The sequence below is a fragment of the Chaetodon auriga genome, chromosome 22 (genome assembly GCF_051107435.1).
Source record: "Chaetodon auriga isolate fChaAug3 chromosome 22, fChaAug3.hap1, whole genome shotgun sequence".
Taxonomy (NCBI): Eukaryota; Metazoa; Chordata; class Actinopteri; order Chaetodontiformes; family Chaetodontidae; genus Chaetodon; species Chaetodon auriga.
Window position 1 is genome coordinate 9759609 of NC_135095.1, and position 18676 is coordinate 9778284.

The 18676-nt window shown below is 42.9% G+C and overlaps 1 protein-coding gene across 1 annotated transcript; it reads right to left on the minus strand.

Annotated features, from left to right (window-relative positions):
- Nucleotides 1-9657: 9657 nt before the first annotated feature.
- gxylt1b (glucoside xylosyltransferase 1b) lies at nucleotides 9658-17739 on the minus strand. Its single transcript, XM_076722696.1, has 7 exons — nucleotides 17451-17739; nucleotides 16454-16667; nucleotides 16176-16307; nucleotides 15595-15846; nucleotides 15259-15382; nucleotides 14961-15133; nucleotides 9658-11655 (listed from the first exon to the last, which is right to left on the minus strand). Exons 1-7 carry the CDS (start codon nucleotides 17651-17653, stop codon nucleotides 11494-11496), a joined length of 1260 nt encoding a protein of 419 aa, XP_076578811.1. The 5' UTR covers nucleotides 17654-17739; the 3' UTR covers nucleotides 9658-11493.
- Nucleotides 17740-18676: the final 937 nt, after the last annotated feature.

An 18676-nucleotide genomic window follows, 5' to 3' on the forward strand; every position in this document is an offset into this window, starting at 1 on the left:
TCCCACTTCACTACATTCATAAATACATCTCAGGCCAGCTGTGCTATTGAAGACGTCTTTTTGGCTCCAAAATGTTAATTAAACCATAAATTGAATGTGGCCATGAAAAAAGCAACAGCCCATATCTATGATCGGTACAGGAGAAATGGAGTCCCCTGAAAAAGGGAGGGGCCCATTCATCTCGACTTTGAAGAACATTAGGCCGACGGCTCAGCGCAGTTCATCCCTCTCACACACACTTACAGGGAATGTTCCATCGGACGTAAAATTAATTTCACATTTCGAGTCATTAACCTCTTAATGAATGAGCCCTTAGAAAGTGGAATCATTCCATTGGACTGCTAGAGTATTCAGGGCATCAATTTCACTTCTGTTTCACCATCAGAGCAGCAGCAGCACGTAAAGATTTGGAAGTCATCACGCTGTGCTCGACCTTGACTGCGGCGAGACCGTTGTGCTGCGTTTGAAATGCCCCAGACTTCTCCACCATTCCTCTCCAATTGAGACGTTCCACGTTCAAACCCCACATGTGTCAGTGTCCTTTTTATTTTGCTTTGTTACCCCCGTCTTTCTCCCAGTGTGTCTCCACGTCTGCGCTCTCAAAAAGCGGCAGCCGCTTCTTTCCCCGAAGTGGGGCTGATCTGAGCGATGGGCTGGGATCTGCTGCTTACATAAACTGTCAGCACTGAGGACTCTGTGTATTCCCAGATCAAAGCGAGACCTGTCTGAGCAGCTGAAGTGCCCTTAATGTGCTCGCTTCAGCAGGAGGATCCACAAGCTGGTTCTGCCTGCCTCACTGCTGCTGGGTCGTGAGTCTGTCAGGATGGACACATTAAAGACCATGACTGCTTTGGTTCATAAACAGGGAATATGTGGTCTTTTAAAAAGCAAGAATTCCATTGACTCGAACATACATGGCACTTCATATCGATGACAATTTAGTATCGTCACAAAGCAAATTTTATTTCTTTTACTGAGTCTTTATTTAATCAGGTGGTCTCATTGAGATTAAGATCTAATCAGTCTACTAATGCTCAATTTGTGGTTTAGCCCTTCCCAAAACTATTCTAAAAATAAGAATTTGGGACGAATCAAAGGTAGTCTTTAACACTATAGTGTAGGTATAGTTAGTATATCAATACAGGCTCGCAATCTCAGTAGCAAGTTAGCTATTCCTGCTACCATGTGTTTATGCTCAGTAATAAAAGTAGCAGCATGATTGCTAACTCATCTCCAGACTGAAGGAACAGTCATGGTGACATGTGCAAACACACATGAATGACAAGTTATTACAAAACATCCAGAGGCTGTTATCATGTTTCAAGGCAATCCAATCAAAAGTTGTCGAACCAGCTCAGTCAAAACCCGAAAAATCAGGGGATTAGCAAGACCAGTAGTCTTCATCATCATCATCATCATCATTTTCAACATCTTGGATGTCTGAAACAGCTTTTGCATGGATTTTGCACAGTCTGAACCAAAGTCTGTTGTTTTTCATATCAGAAAGCTATTAGCATTAGCAACAGAGCTAACAGAGCACTTGAGTTCTGTTAGTGGAGATATTACATTTTATGGAAATTTAAACAGTGAAACAAATACTAAGAGTAGAAAATTATACAGGTGTTTTTTTGTTTTGTTTTCTAGGAGGAAGGGGGGTCAGTTGGGGGTAATTTTGGACCCATGACCTCAGTATTTCTAAAATCCTGGCTATAGCCCTGTTTACCATGTATGTATATCTCAATTTTATGTAGATACATTTAAACTATGCTTCTACTTATTTTTGCCATCATAAATCATGGAATTAATGAAATTGTATGTTATGAGAGCAGGTGGGATTTCAGCTGTCTCTCAAGGATTCATTGACAGCAGACATGACTGCTGATGGACACCCTGCTGGCTGTCGTCCTCGTCTTTCACTGCCATGCACAGTGTGTTTGGTATTGACCTTTTCTTTTCACTTCTCCCTCTCCCTCCTTCCCATGTCTCCACAGACAGTGTGAATCCATCTTTGAGGTAGATAATTTTTCCAATTTCCCAATTACATCCTTTCCTCAGCGCTCCTTTGTTAGGAGGCCTCGTTAGTCCTGTGTGATGCTATCAGTGATTGATCACAACCATCAGCCTCATATCCTGCCTCACATCCTCCGCCCGGAACATCAAGCCTGATAAAAATCACTGATAAACTTTGAATGCATTTGATTGTGGCGACTTGGAACACTGCTGAGATACAACCATTAGTCACTATGCATTCTGCTCACTGAAATAGTTCAGGAGCCCCAAAGCAGTCAGTGATGGAGCGTATGTAACGGTGTCACTGCTTTTACCCGGGGAAATAACCAAGCTGTAAACAGATTTAGAGACAATGGAGCATTAGAGTCTTCCAATAAGTCACACTACTAAAGCAAGGTGTCTGTCTTTATGCGTGTGTTTTTCTGCATCTGTAAGCCCTAATGGCACACTTCAACCTGTCCGTCACATAACATACCGGCAAAGCAAAGGGCTTTAATTAACGTAAAGGATCCTTATCGTCATGGGAACAGATGTGATAGGGTGTTAGTGACGTGTTTGCCACCTTGTGAGGTATGAGAATTGCATGATGTGAAACACTGCGTGTACACACACATACACGTTATGCTCCCATCAATTTGTAGCAGACATCTTGCCTTGTCTTAACAGAGCTTTAGAGCCTTACATGTGTGTCCAAGCAAATCAATAGGTGCTCACTATAAAATGGACCCAGGCGTAAATTAACACACCGGGGAGCTGCCAGAACAAGACACCGGCACAAGATTCACAAGGGTGTTATTTGGACAAATACACCTCAGCTGCCTCAGCTGCCTGAGTGAACAAGTAGTTGAGGGTGCAATTTGCTGTACTGTTGTCATATTTAAGACAGAAAATGGCCTTTTTTTAAAGGGATACGTAAACATGTGCGAGATCATTATTTACTATATTCACCCTTACGAGTGAGTACAGCCACTGCAGTCTGTAAAAGAGCAGAAAACAAACTCAAACCTGCCCCCTTTCCTGGCACAGCTTTACTTTGCATGCATCTATTATACATGAAAACATGGTTATTACAGGTTGTAAAAACTTTTAATACATACTATATTTTTGAATGCGCCGCGGTGCCGATCCTTGCTATTGGCTAAATGTAATTATGGTGATCTAAGGTGCTGTCATCCACATTTTACTTCTACTTGTTATAAACTGTTTTAGATAAAATGTTTAAGATGTATTCTTTTCTTTTTGACGAAGGCTTAAACTACATGGATCTAGAGGGTGTTCGGAGCAAACAAAGCCAACACAGTGAGGGAAACACACTTCACACCAGGTCTGCATTTTAATGCACGGACATGACCGATATAAGACCAGTAGGATCACACTTCACACCCTCTCACTTCTTGCAATTAATGCAAATGAAAACAGCAAGATTTCACATGAGATTCAACAACTCCATATCTTTGTTGTAGAGTGAAAATTTCAGCTTTATGTTAAATAAAGAGTAGCAAGTTTTCCTCAAATGTAAAGCGACCTTTAACCAAATTCGAGAAAATTTGCAAAAGAAAATGCTAATTATTGTGTGTTTCCTCATTTCCTTCCACTATGGCGGTGTGATTATGAGATCATTCATCGAGATGGTTCAACCACTGCAGAAGAAGAGGACGCAGCAGGATTACTTCATTAAACGAGCGCTAGTCAAACCTCAAACTGTGTGAATCAATGCAGCGAACACAATGGAAATATGACATTTATGTTTCTTTCACATATTTGCTGTTACAGTCTCCTTATCGCTCCAAACAGATCAGATGTTTTCATCTGCTGCCATCATGCAGCTCTTCAGTGAAGCAGAAACTTCAGTGAATGTTTAGGTCACATACTTCATAGATGTCATGATTTATTTGCTAAGTCTGTTTTCATTGCACTTTGTTCATCGATCAATGCAAAATGCACATTGATCAAGGACAGACACAATGCATTTTGATGGGAAAAACAAAATGTAAACAAAAGTTGACAGGGAGGATAACTAGCTATCGTTGTTCCATCACGATCACTGATCTTCTGTAGTAGCTTGATATAATTTAGTTTGATATCATCATTGTGCATGATGCTGCATGAAGTTAATTAAATTTGCTTGTCCATGTCTTTCCATGACTTTTTCATACTTTTGTTGAGCATAGCCTGTGTGGCCAGATATACATATTAGTGAACTGGGGTGGCAGCTATTCACAGCCCCGCTCAAAGCATTTGGAAATTGCTTAAATTTTTCTCTGCCACTCTCTTAGTTTCTGCTCACGCTGAGAGAAAACCCACTCTGGTCCGCTCCAAAGCAGGGATTAAAATGTTAACAAAGTGTTTAACAACGTGATGAACGTGCTGCTCACAGTATCTAAACTCCTCCACCCTCCAGGCAAAATCCCGCTGCTCTGCTCCCACGGCAAGCTGCTCACGTACCCTGATGTGCCCTGAATGCAGCAGTGGCATTTACCACACACAGTCCACATATTTTCAATGAAAATTAGGTTGACATTGCATTGAAAACATGAACGTTCTAAATTTCCCTCCATCACTGCCGTGCAAATGATTAATTAAGTGCAACCTCTTCTTGCACGGCATTGGTTCTCACACACACACACTCACTCACACACACACACATATATACACACACAGTAGACCCTTTAGTGCTGAAATGAGTGTGCACACAAACACACCTGCTTAGATGCATATACAGTACAGACAGTCATTGTTTCAGACACACACACACACACACACACACACACACACACACATACAAATATATGCACACAGACAATAGCCTGAAACTTCCCTCCAGCCTGGTAGGTAATTGCTGTCTATGGGGGGACAGGTGCTTCTACAATAGAGCGCCAGTGTCCAGACAGGCTCTATTCAGCCCCACTGTAATTACCTAATTGAAAAGCTCGCAGGGGAAAGAGAGTGTGTCTGTGAGTGACAGAGAATATGGAGTGTGGGGTAAAAGGAGAGCAGAACAGAAAAGATAAGCTCTGGGCTCTTGGAGTACAATAAAGCAATATACGTCATAGCACACACATGACTGTGTGTGTGTGCATACTCACATATTCGCACACATGCATACTGTATGCTTCCATACTGTCATTTTTGCACCTATGAACAAATATTCACGAGTACATGTGTATGAGCACACACACAAGCACGTGCTGAGGTATTTTCTGAATCAGATCACTCCCGGGGGTAAACATTGTCGAGCTGTGATTAAGGGATGGAGTGAAGGAGGGAGCAGTGATGGGAAATCTATTGTTGTAGGATGAGGATGCGGCAGGGAAAAGAGGAGGAGGGTCAGCTTACATTGGGATGTAAAAGCAGCATGGTCACCCTCATTTCTGATGTCAGCCCCTCTATCTCAGCGGCCCCTCTGCTTCGGCTTTAAGTTTTATATGGGATCTATAGACGGGGGAGAGCAGATGTGGTCTGTGTGTGAGAGATGTGCATGTATGTATTCCCACTGTGAATGTGTATTGTGCACATGTGCATATAAATGTGCAGCTTTGTGTTGCCATCCCACTCTCTGCAGAAAATATACTAGGAATGTGATGCATTCACTGTTAATTTGGACTGATGACACATTTGGTAGAGTAATAGTTGGACATTTTGGTAAATACACGACAACAAGATTGATACCACTCACATGTCTGCACAGTGAGAATGTAGCTTACAGCAGCTGGTTAGCTTAGCTTCGGATAAAGACTGGAAGCAGAGGGAAACGGCTAGCCTGGCTCTGTCCAAAGGTAACAAAAAAACAGCACCTCTAAAGATCACTAATTACACAAAATGTTGGTTTAATCTGGACCAAATTGAAGTTGAGTAGCTGCTCTATGCTCAGCAGCTGCTGATTACAAGCTGAGATAGATGGTGGTAGCTTGATATTTTTCACACGGCGATGAGAGTAGTCTCTGTGTTCCACTGAAAAAGCTAATAAGATTAATGTCAAACTTTTCTTTTAAAACACTGGTGACTAATATTTTGAAGAGCATAATGGTGCTGTGTGCTTTTCGACACAGTTACAAGTTTTTATATTTAGCAAATCCAGGTGCTCCAACCACTTCAAAACCCCAGTGAACATCCCAATTTGTGCAAGCGGCGGCTCAACAACCTCACACACTCGACAAGACAGTAACGTCTCATTGTTGTCCTTGGATGCGTTTGTCTTCGTGTTGCAGCCTTGTTTTGGCTCTTATGTGTGCTTGTGGTCTAGTACAAAGCGAAGGAGCTCATACCCCCAAGGCTAGCATTTCTAAGTAGGCACAGACTCACACTCTTGAAATGTTTGGAGGTGAGAACTCCTGCAACACAATCTGTCTTTGAAACCATTCTGTTACCATTTCTTGAGCAGCACAGGAAAAAAAAAAAAGTTTGATGAGTGTATTGGGTATTTTTGTATTCGCAGTGTGGTTTGTCTTTTGGAACTTTGCGTGCCCTCTGATGGGTGCAGGAAAAAAAGAAATCAGGCATGAGAAACTGGGTCAGACACTGAGGTTGATTTCAAAGGCGGATTCTTGTAGAAATAATGTGAAAAGATAAGAATTTAGGAATGCAGGAAGAGAGGGAGGACGGGGGAATGGCGGGGCAAAATGAAAGGATGTAAAGGAGGTAAGGAAGGAAAGAAGGAAGGAACATGCACACAAAGTGATGAGGACAAAAACAAGGGCGAGGACTACATTTGGCAGAAAGCCTGACAATGGTGGAAGATTCCAGAGTGCTGGCTGCCCTGAAAGCAGCAGAGATTTCACAGAGAGCCGGGCGGACATCCTTTGGCTTGGCTTCGTGGCATTTGTCGTGTCCAGTCTGACAAACACACACAGAATATAAGCTGTGAAGTAAATAAACCAGTCTGCTGAAACACCCATCACTCTCCCTCTCTTTCCCTTCACCCAGCGGATCACCGAAGCAGATTCAGCGTGAGCAAAGATGTCATATTCCATCTCACTGGGCCTCAAATGTACCCTTGAGTCGCACACATGTAAATAAGAAGAGCAGAACAAGACGCTCCCGTTTGTGGGGAACGTTCAGGCTTGCGTGCCTCTCTCTCACTCATCTCCTCCAGCAGTGATATGTAGACCCTATTACAACATGTAAATGACCCCCTGCTGCGCAATCTAGGAGTGTGATATGACATACATGCTCAAATGTGCAGAGCAGAAGTCGTATATAGTAAAAGAGTATATATGTGTGTGTGTGTGTGTGTGATGCCTCTCAACTTAAATACCTCCGCTCGCCACAGCTGTGTGTATGTGCTTTGAACATGTGTGCATTATGCAGACCGCTCGGGTGTCAGACTCAAGCTGTCAGAGTTGGACAGATGCTGTCTTGTCTTTATATGTGGCAAGTCACATGGATAAGAGGAAATTCTACTTCAGATCAAAGCATCCACCCACCATAAATGACATGTATATCACCAAGCAAAGCCAAAGCTCACAGAGCCCACACTGAAAAAGTTACCACTCTCTAATCAGGCATACTTGCAAAGGTTTTTTTTTTTTTTTTAGCTTTAACTTTATTAATGGTTGCTGAATAATTCATTAATGCTTTATAGACCAGCAATAAACCATCAATAAGAACCACATCTGGGCTGTGGGTTTGGGCTGCAGATGCTCTGCAGTTGTCAAAGTCCATTTTTTAAAGCTGCATCAATCAATATTTTCATATTAACGATCGCTCAGATTAGCATGTCGAATGTGAAAGGTGCCTCTCACAGAGAATAATCACCCGACTTTGAACGCCGACGTCAGCGGGTTGAGGCTGCTTAGCTCGATGTGCGGTGACAATGTACGGGTGACGGTTGCTGTCCTCTAAAAAATGGCCGATTTGCTGTTGATATTAGACACCTTTCCCCAATAGGAGTGCTTCATAGAGCGGAGTTTCAAGGAACATTCAGGAAATCCATTAGTAACAAATTAAAAACCCCTCGTAATGCCTTATTAGAAAGTGATGCTGACTCAAGGAGCAAATAATTCTCTCACAATAGTGAAAAATCAATGCTCACCACAGGCAGTCGATGCAACAAAATGTGTGAAAGGATGATTTGTTGTTGTCTATGATGTGACTGTGCCTCAACCTGACATTACAAGTGATAAATTAGTGATGGATTAGCAGCGAAGGTTCCGCCTTGACCAGCGGTGAAATAAATGTGATGTGGTAGATTGGTCATGGTGCATTTCTTGTATTTTCAGTTTCAGCTGCAGAGTCCTCCTTTTCTTTATATTAGAGGTTGTTTTCCCCCTATTTGGTCAATGAATGCTGTTCATAATTAGCCCACTCTTCTATTCATGGCTACAGTATACTTCCACCAAATGGTGCATATACCTGGAACATGTTTGTTTCTCTCCAAATCTCTGTTTTTTATTTTCTTTTGATGACACCATTTTGAGGTCCAACTCTGTTTTCAGGAAAGCAATATCCCAAAGATGGAGCTCTGAAGCAACAAAGTGCCCTAATTGCTATATTGGCTATGACAGCCTTGTTCTTTTCTTTCATCGCTAACACACTCCATCAGCCGTTTCTCTGTCCTCCCACTATGCACTCATCTCTCCTCTTCAACATTTTGTCCTCTGACAATGCAGAAAAATGGCCAACCTTACCCCCTTTTTTTCCCAAAATATCTATTTCTCTTTTTCTCCATCACAAACACAGACACACTCATGCAAGTAGGATAATTTATTCTGCCATGTGCCCATTTTCCCCTCATCTTCCCCTCTACCCACTCTGACCCCACTCTAAACGCTGGAGGTCACATATTTATTCTCCAGTTTCTCTTCCAGCTGTGATGGCACAAAGGAAATAAAATCAGAGTTATTTATTAGGATATAAAACATGTAGTTTCTGGAAAATGAAACCTTGGAGGATGGATGATATTGAATTTTTCAACATGGTGCTCAATTCAAGCCATTGTCTCCCTCTCTCCCTGGGGACCTGGCCTGTTACATGTTGCATTTAAGCACACAGGTCAATAAAGGTAATTGATAAGCTCTCATATGGATATATAGTGATGAATGAAGGATATTTCTGGTGCGATGAATCAAACTACCTCTGGAGCTATAAATGGATGGTTGTATCCTCCACCTAATGGGAATAAGCATAAACTCATTCCCCGTAGTCCACGCCGTACAGTGTCACAGACAGGCACCTGTATTGCGTTATTGGTCCATCACTTACACTTTACGAGCACCTCAGAGCTGAGGCATAAACGGTGTAGCACGGCTGGTGATGGATTAGTGGTAGATTATTGGCAAGTCCATTGATCTGCCCAAGAAGGCGACAGAAATATAGCATCAATCTTCAACTTAGATCTTTATAGAATCAACAAAGAAAGATGTCTTATATTGATAAAAAGAGACAATTTCATAGGAGATGACCCATGTAGCAGAGGGCCAAAGTCTTAGCAATATTAATTCAAAACGCTTACATTAATTTGTTGTATTTCAAGTAGTTTTGTTTCCACATAATCATCCTTAATCATTAAGCTATATTTCTCCTGCAAAACAGATGCTGTTTTTTCAAAAGTATCTACACAATGTCTTTCATCCATAAGCACAAGTGGATGTGAGGATATCAAAAAATGCTGCCCTCTGCTGGGTAAACAAGACACAGTGAAGGCCAAAGTCCACAAAACTGAAATGATCTTTAATGTAAAAAAACAACAACAACACTGTAATATTATTTTTTTTAAACACCCTGACACATAAACAAGTAAACACAACAGACATTCTTACATCACAACCACACCAACATAAGCACTGATAACAACATTCTGACCTTTCTTGTTCAAGATACATTCAACGGTGCAAAGCCCGTAATTACAGTCATTAAAAGAAGAAACACTTTGGCATCGGGAGAGAAACTTGTAGCTTATTCACATGTTCAGTAGCAATGAATGCTGGCTGCACTGTGTATCATCAACTGTGATACAGGACTTTTAGTGTGTCTACACTGACACAACAAATCCTTTTAAAAAAGGAGTACATGACGTCTAATTACTCATCTATGTTCACGAAACATGCTCAACACAACGTAAGGAAATGTACGAAAGTTAAACAAAAACAAGCTTCTGTGTCGAGTCGCGTCACCTGACATCGCTAAAATGTAGACTGGCAAAGAACTATTCCAGAAATCATTCACGTAATCACTTTCACTGTTGTCTTAAATCCCTCATTATCGTTTTTCCGTGCATGGTCTCTGATAGGGAAGTGGTTGAAAGTGGTCCAGTGCATACGCCTCTCAAAAACAGGCCCTGTTGAACGCCTTTGTCCAGTTCTGGTATGATTTTGGTCTCTTTTAATAAGAGTGTGTCACAAGGTTCAATAAATTCTCCAATATGGAAAGTCAAGAGCTACTCTTCCAAACCGTTATCTTCTGCACCGTTACGAACATTCACCTTCAGTCAGTAACAAAAGGCACTGACAGGAGAATGCTTTCATGGGACAGGCGAGATGATTGTTGGCTTTGAAAAGACAATGCCAAGTTGTTGGTAAAACATTAAATGTTGAAACCTGGAAAAATAAATCCATGGTTACATGTATAGTAAATATTCTTCTCTGCTCAGTTCAGTACTTTGCTACAAGGCCGACTTACCTTTGAAACATTTACGGTCGATTTCAGGCATTTACATCACGCTCTTATTCAGAGCAACTTACGAGAGGTGAGCTTATTAGTCTCAGTCTGAGACAATCCCAACTGCCTTATTCAGCTTTAAGCAGCTGTTCAACAAATAATCTAAAAGCTGTGCTCATTAGCTGTCAAAGCTGTCTGTTCATCTTTAGACATTTTCACTTTATTTGAACAGTTTGACCCCATTTACACCTGACTGACATGCGATCTGTATCCGTTAGCTGGATGAGGAAAAACAAGGTATATAATTTATCATGTCATGCACAGTAAGGAATATCTTCATGTATTTCACTCGCCGAATTTAAAAAAGGGGACAAATAATTAAGATTATGTTGTAGAAAGTGTTTCACAGAGTTTGTGAAGTGCTCCCCAGCTCAGAAACTCACAAACTTCTGTGTTTTTTAAAGGGAGTCTGGGGCTGATTGGGGGCCTCCATAGATTTCTCATGTGCAGGGTTTGCTCTGGAGGACAGAGGTCTGATTTCAATGAGGATAACGAGAACGCGTTAAAAGCGCAAGGTGTAAACGCAAAGGCGAGATCGGATCTTTTATTATCCAGATAACGCATCTGGACGCGGATCCCGCTGTCAGACCAGGTGTTAATGGGGTGTTCGCGTCTGTCGTGGTTGCATTTTTTTAAGCTTCAGTCAAAAAACAAAAAACCCTGCTTTGAACAGCAGAATTCAGCAAGATTAGAAATAAGATGTACAGTCTCTTCCTCAAGCACAAGAAGTCTGTGTGGCCAGTCATGATTTGCACTGACTTGCTTGTATAAGTCACTGCACAGCCTCTCCCCTTCTGGCCTCTGTCCCATCAGTGCGATCCATTTTTGTCACCGTCCATGTGCGGCCTTCCTGTTGATGTTTGCCAGGCTGTGTGCCAGCTTCTTGGTGAAGAGCGGGTGGGTTTTACCACAATATGTGTGTGTCGTGTTCAACAGTTCCTTCTCCAAAGGATCCAGCAAAGACGTCACGGGATCCGCACCAAACGAGTACTGGAACGACAAAATTCACTGCTTAGTTACTTTTGGGATGTGCATTAAAAGTGTAGATGACACACCTTATGTGCTCAAACAAGGAACTGTCCTAATAGAAAGGCAGATATTTGGCCTGAAGGAGACTTTTGTGTATCCATCATGTTGCCAAGTAAGACGCTTTGTATCTTTTCTCTCTCCCTGTTTCTTCAGAGAGCTGAAGAACGGGGGTGGTGGTGGTCTAAAGGCTGGAGGAGCGGGCTCGGAAACTTCAAATGAACAGCTGAAATCCCAAACTGCTGTCCAAACTCCCCTGAGGACGCCTCTCAACACCCTGCTGTTCCAGCAAAATTGATCAGATTCCCTCAGTAAGTAAGCAAAGTGGTGCTTTGGGCAGCATTTGTGCTTGGAAGATATCGCTCCCTGGATAAATTAAAAAGTAAATCCACAAAGCACGCTGGACTCAGATGGGACTCCAAATCTGACCTGATCGGTCAGCCGGGCAAAACATAAAGGAGATCGCGTTGTAGGAGTAAGTTTTATGCTATGGGCTTACCGTCCAGTGATAAGAGGGGATTACAGAAGAAATTTCATGTCTTCCCAATAATGAAGGAGCCTTTACAACGCTCCGAGGAAATCAAAGGGGAATTACCATTTTTTATGCCGGCTCATTTGCTTGCGGTTGGGTCCCTGATATTGGGTCACAAAGAGAATGGCGTTTTTATGAGCGCACACACGCACACACCCGCCGGTCATAAAGTTGCATTTACAGTTGGCGTATTGATTTTGTGTGGCTGATGGGGCACTGTTGGTGCGCAGACTCCCACTCTAAACGTACCATCGGCTGTAAAATTTAACTGCTGCTTCCTGGGCTCGGCTTCTCGCAGCGAAGGGAGGGAGGAGATGCTTTATGACGGACGGGCCGCGGCGGTGTGTTTGAGACGCAGACAGGCAGACAGACAGACAGACAGACGGGGGGGAGCGCTGCTGTTCGTGTTCTCGTTTCTTTGTGTGAGGATACAGGGCACGGACACTGATTTACACACCGCCGCCTCCAGTTTATTAAGAATACGAACTGCTTTGAAAGAAAAACACATTTTCAAAGGTAGAATTAATGACGTGTTGTGACACTGACAACAGATCATATTGGCTTTTGGGTGATGTATAGGACATGTTTACTGTTTGCATTTTGTGAATTTGGACCACAGAAAGCTAGCTTGTGACTACCAGGCTCAGTTATATCAACTTATATTTTGTGGTTTCTTTAGTCCTCAATGAGAGCAAACTGAATAACTTTTGAGGACGTCATGCTGGACTTCAGAAAACACTGACAGATGTTTTTCACCCTTTTTTAGACACCAAACAACTCACTGATTTGAACACTGGAACTGATACACTGATGCACTTCCAGTTTCAAAGCTAAATTCTGCATACAGGCACACATCTGGGGACAGATGAAGACAGGTCACAGTAGGAAAAACACAGGTGTAAAACGCCAATTTCAGACCTTGCATTCCTCGCCTGTCCTCTCGCTCTCACTCCCCTCACCTGAGCATTCACCAGATTACACACCTGCTCCATATTGGTCATCAGCCCCAGTATATCATGAGCTCTCTACCCAGCACTCATCCATTTGCCATGATTGCCTCTGTTGCTTACACTCTGTAGAGACTTCTCTCTTTAGCCTTCCTCTCTGTGTGACCCTTTCAGATCTGCTTTAGTTTTGTCTTCCTTTCTGACTGCCTCCTGTGATCCTCACACAAACCTGCGTGTTACTTGAAGAAGAGCTGAACCCGGTTAGGTGTTTTGTTACAGTCACGGCATATAAACCAGGTTAGGGATGGGAATCTTTAAAAATTGAAAAAAGGTTCATTTCATCCTCTTTCCTCTGCCACTTTTCTGAACCCTGAGCTGCAGATGTAACTCTGTCCTGTTAGTTATTCACTCTGTAACACGACAAAGGTTCTGCCTGAGGTCCTGCTGCACACGAACAAGCAAGAAACAAATGAAACTGTCTGTCCGCTGAGATTAAACACACAGAGGATCAATCCATAGTCCTCCATCCTCCCAGCAAACTAGACTTAATCACATATCTATGAAAGTATCAATACCTTCATACACTACTGGAAAAACTGTGTTGGTGCGTGCTGTGGGCACTTGTGTGGGGGTTGCTGCTCACTTGTGGCAGCACACGTACATGTGTGTCATTGATCCTATCCTATAAAGCTGTAGTTTTAACTGCAGGCCATGGATAAGGTATGGATCAGCCATCGCTCTGATCTATGTTCAATGCTCTGTTAATAGGAAAGCAATGAGACTCCAAATGTTGATGGCTTCATTAAGTAAATGCCAGCTGTGTCGTCAATATCATTACAGTGCTGGTAAACAACCCATAAACATCCTCACGGGGGAAATTAGCTTTCACTCCAACCTTCTGAAAATGGTGGCCATGTGTGTTTTCCAGCGCGGACAATCTGATGTCGCTAACACTCGCAGTGTTCGGGGTCAGCGCCAATCCAAAAACCTCATCTGGGAGGGCAAAGAAACAGGGCAGTGGAGGAGAGCAGGTGTGTCACTGGGGTTGTAAAAGGGCTCCTTCCATTAGACGATGCACTAAATTACACCTGCAACACTTAAAGAAGGCTCACCAGGCTGCGTTTTTAAACTGAAATGTACCCAAGAGACTTTTAACAAGGTGCAGTCTTCAGTCTCTGCTCTGTAGACACTTCATTTCCCAAAAATACCTTTTGAGAATCTGCCTGACATCCTGCATTCAGTATGTGTAGATGAAAACAGAAAATGCAATGCAATAAAACCCCTCACAAGAAAGCAAGTGTTTCTAGTCATTCCACTCTTTTTTTCTTTGGTTATTAAATTTAATTGTAGATGAACTGCACACATCTTGATATGATGTATCGTTATCTACGTTAGAAGTGAAATAGATGACCAAACACGCCCAGAAATGCAAGGGCCTCTTCACGACCTTTTTCACAAGATGGCTAAAATGAACAATAAAAAAAAAAGGGCTAATTAAAGATTAATGGAAGTGCAGTTAATTTTATGCACTGGGGGCAACATTTGAGAACATTAAAGAAGATAAATCTTGGTAGTTTGCTGTTGGAGTTTAATGTTAATACAGCCTGTTTTACATGTAGAGAGTTCTGTATTTTACTGGTCTGAACAGTGCATAAACCCCGCTGTATCAAATCCATGTTTGGACCAACACATGAAGAGGCCTGTAGTGCACGCTGTAGCTGAACTCACACAGCCATATGGACAACGATATGGACGACTGTATTCAAGCAAACACAAACATGCACGCCCACCTTTCGTATGGCCTCGTAAACAGCCCTGAAGGCAGGCTGTTTGTGGTCGTGGTAGACCCCTCTGTTTCCATGCAGTATGTAGATGCCGTCCTCTTCAGCTGAGACACAATTACTGCCATAGATGCAGTGATCTGGACGGTAATTCCACTGGCATGGGAACTCCAGCAAGCACTCTGGGAATGGAGGCGCACAAACAGAAACACTTGAGTCTGATAAGTGAATGACCACATTTACATTTGGACAGACTGTCAGTATTAATCCCTATTCAGTTTGAGGCTGTGTGCATGTGCTGTCTTACCAGGGTTTTGGTGGAAAATGATATTGAGGAGGTCCTGGTCTCCCCAGGTAATGTTGAGTTTGTATTTCTGAAGCAGAGGCATCAGCAGCTCCTCCCAACGCAGCCCCACAGACGTCATGTCATTCTGTTGACACAGACATGGACACAACAGTCAAAAAGATGCCTGTTGTGTCTTTGAATAAAGTCAAGTGGTTAAGTGTTGGGAGCTTCACTCGACATCATCTGCAGCAGAAGGATGACATCTTGTGGCCAACAGAGGTACTGCACACGCTACAGGAAACCAAACACGGCCAGCTGATTAAATATCTCCTGTGTGTCTTCAGCTTTCAGCCCTACCTTAAAGAACATGCTTCTCATCCTCGTCATGTTCATGAGCATGACCCCTGAGTTGATGCCCGTCCTGCCGTAGAAGGGGTGGCGGGCAAAGCGGCTGTACCAGGCGATCCGGGGCTCCTCGTGCTCCGGGGCCATAGCGGCCAGCTGGGAGGAATTAAAGCGGGACAGGAATGCCCACAGGCGGTCTAAGGGCTGCAGGAAGAGGATGTCTGAGTCGACGTACACGATCGAGTCGACGTCCTTTAGGATGAGCTGCACAGATGCAAAGAGACTGAGGTCACTTAGAATATCAATAATGTGGATGTTCTCCAGTGTTTTGATTGGTGCATGCTGGCAGTGTGTTCTGCAGTGGCTTTAAGAGGGAGATTTTCCTCCATGTAACAGAATGCAAAACATCCTGTATCGTGTGTAAAGGCAAACTAAAGGCAGTACCAAAAGTGAAGATGGTGACCTATAAAACATGGCAAATGAAATTGGTATTTTACAAGTAGCAATCCCAGATTTATTGGAGGATTCAACTAGGCTTTCCGATTCAGAGCTTCAAGTTTTCTCTCTGCTTTTTCTCTTGGTAAGAAACTCACTGGTAAGAAGAGCCTCTGAGAGGCGCAGGGTTTGAAGAGTTTCTTCCACTCGGCTGCGTTATCACTGGGGAAGCTGATGGAGTAGACGGTGTAGTTGAACTTGGAGCAAATGAAACCAGGCCACGACTCCAGCTGAAACAGATAACACGTTAAGTTGCTGGTAGGGATATAAAGTACAGGCAGTGGTCAACACACAAACTCAAGGTCATTCACAGTCAAGAGCAGAAAATTTTCAGGTTAGTTTTCACGCTTTAACTTTCCAAATATTTCCAACTCACAGCTTCCATGAAGCCAGCGTGCAGCTGATCTTCAGCAAAGATGTGCAGGTGGAGGTGCTTGATGCTGAAAAGCACGGCAGATTTGATCATGGCGAGAGTCTCCTCCAGCCTCTCCCCACAGGCCACCACAGCCAGGTGCATGGGAGGGTCAGGTCCGCTCTGAAGGCCGCCACCACCACCCGCCTCCACCTGTCCCTGCTGACGCATGATGTACCTGAGGGAGACAATAGAGAGTTGGACAGATGTTATAAAAATCAAGCCCTTTTTATGGACTTTGTCTTATGTCATGGTAAACTCTTTCATTTTAGGGATTTTTACATCTGTTTTCTGACCAAACACTTAATGGTGAGCCTGCTAACAGGTTTACTATGTGGTAGTACACCCCATGGATTATATTTTGGCTCACTGTGGACCCACCCTGCAGCCATGACTGGCCAGTGACCTCTGCAAAGGATTGGAAAGCATTAGGAAACGCTTCCTTTTGCTTCCCATCTGTCCTTCTGCGCAAACACTAAGAGCTGGCAGAGACAGTGAGGTGTGAAAACAAACAAAGCTGGACTTGCAGCTCCATCAAACATTTGATCATGCATTTCCCTTTGGCTTTTTTCAATGAACATTTGCCAAATTATGAGTTTGGTTTTGTCAGTGGGTGACCTACTGCTGTTGGCTGTTCTTCGTATGACAACTGCATCTGTAACATCAGTGATGTACCAACTAAACTAGGAACCAGCAGGAGGGCTGCAAGTGATGCTTCACACCTGCCCAAGTCTCGCGTCACTTGGCTTCGATCATAGCGAGAGAAAACGTTAGCTCGCCCTGTGCGTCGTTACTTTGTCTGCATTAAGCCGTTCCGTCAGTTAGCGTCACATTCCTATACATGACAAGTATGCTACCGCGTACATTTCTACATATGTAGCCACACTTATTGTATGAAATGTAATATTTTACGCCCCTTGAATCCCGTTAAAGCAGCAAAGACCTGAAAATCCTGTCCTACCTGTTATACCAGTGTGGGCTTCGGGGCCCAGTTTTGTCCGCTGCCCCTCGCCTGCCTCCGGGGACTCTCAGTGGGATGAGAACCCGCTTCGGTCCATTTCCTCCGACCGGCACGTCCGAGTAAAGCAGCTTACTGTAAACATACAAGCCCGAAAAGACGGCAAACACTGTGCACAACAATAGTGCACGAATGTAACGCCGCATTATGGAGTTTAAAAACGCAACTCGGAGCTAAAGTCATGACACAGAAACTGGCGATTAATAGCAACTGTGAATGTGCACGCTGTGGTAACGTACTTCCGGTCAGTGTTTAGAAAATAAAACTCGTATCAGGCGCTGAACTAACGCCCTCTGGCGGCCATACCACAGCTCTGCAACTCTTGGCCCACGATCATGCTTTGAAAAGAAGACTACAGTATAGTAAGATTTATTTACACGTTATTTGTATGTTTGAGTAATAATTTAACAACGTGTAAAACCATGGAACAAAATGTAATAGCTCTCTTTTTCTTGCTTTGACCCTACAGCATATTATGCATTTATGCTCATTTTATTTTAGTAGGTTTGATACCGCATATTACAAAATATTATTATATTCATATTTCCTTTCTAGAATTAACATGTGAAGACTGGAATTTCAGCTCAGATATAGGGGTGGGTAAAATAAGTTCACAAAAAAAAAACAGAAATTAGATAGGTTTGCATGGTCATTATTGACATTTCAGACCAATTTATGCAGTAGTGCACTGTAAAAATATATATATATATATATATCAATGTTATTTTTTTCATGCTAATGCTTGACAGTGTGGCTCAGACATGTGTGGCTTGCTCTATCACTCTTCTTAAAACTATGTGAGTGAAAGACAAACTATTTCCCATGGCCATATTTTTACCTTTTTACCTTTTACCAACAATTTTCACATTTGACAAACGTACTTGCATACAGCTGAAACACCAAAGGTTTGGGAATGTACCCTGATACAGATTATATACTTGTGATCATTATTCATTGTTACACGTTCATGAAAACGTTTAATACTTTGTCTCTGAGGTTCTGCAAATCTGCATCCCTCGTGTTTTTACATTTTAGGCTTTTATTTTGAAGGCGTGCTCAAACTTCCGGTGCTTGTCTCGATTCCATGTCTTTCGCTTGATGCACATCATGCAAGAGACGCTGGAGGTCGGGACCCTCAATGGGGGAAGGGTGGGAGCGATAAGTTGATT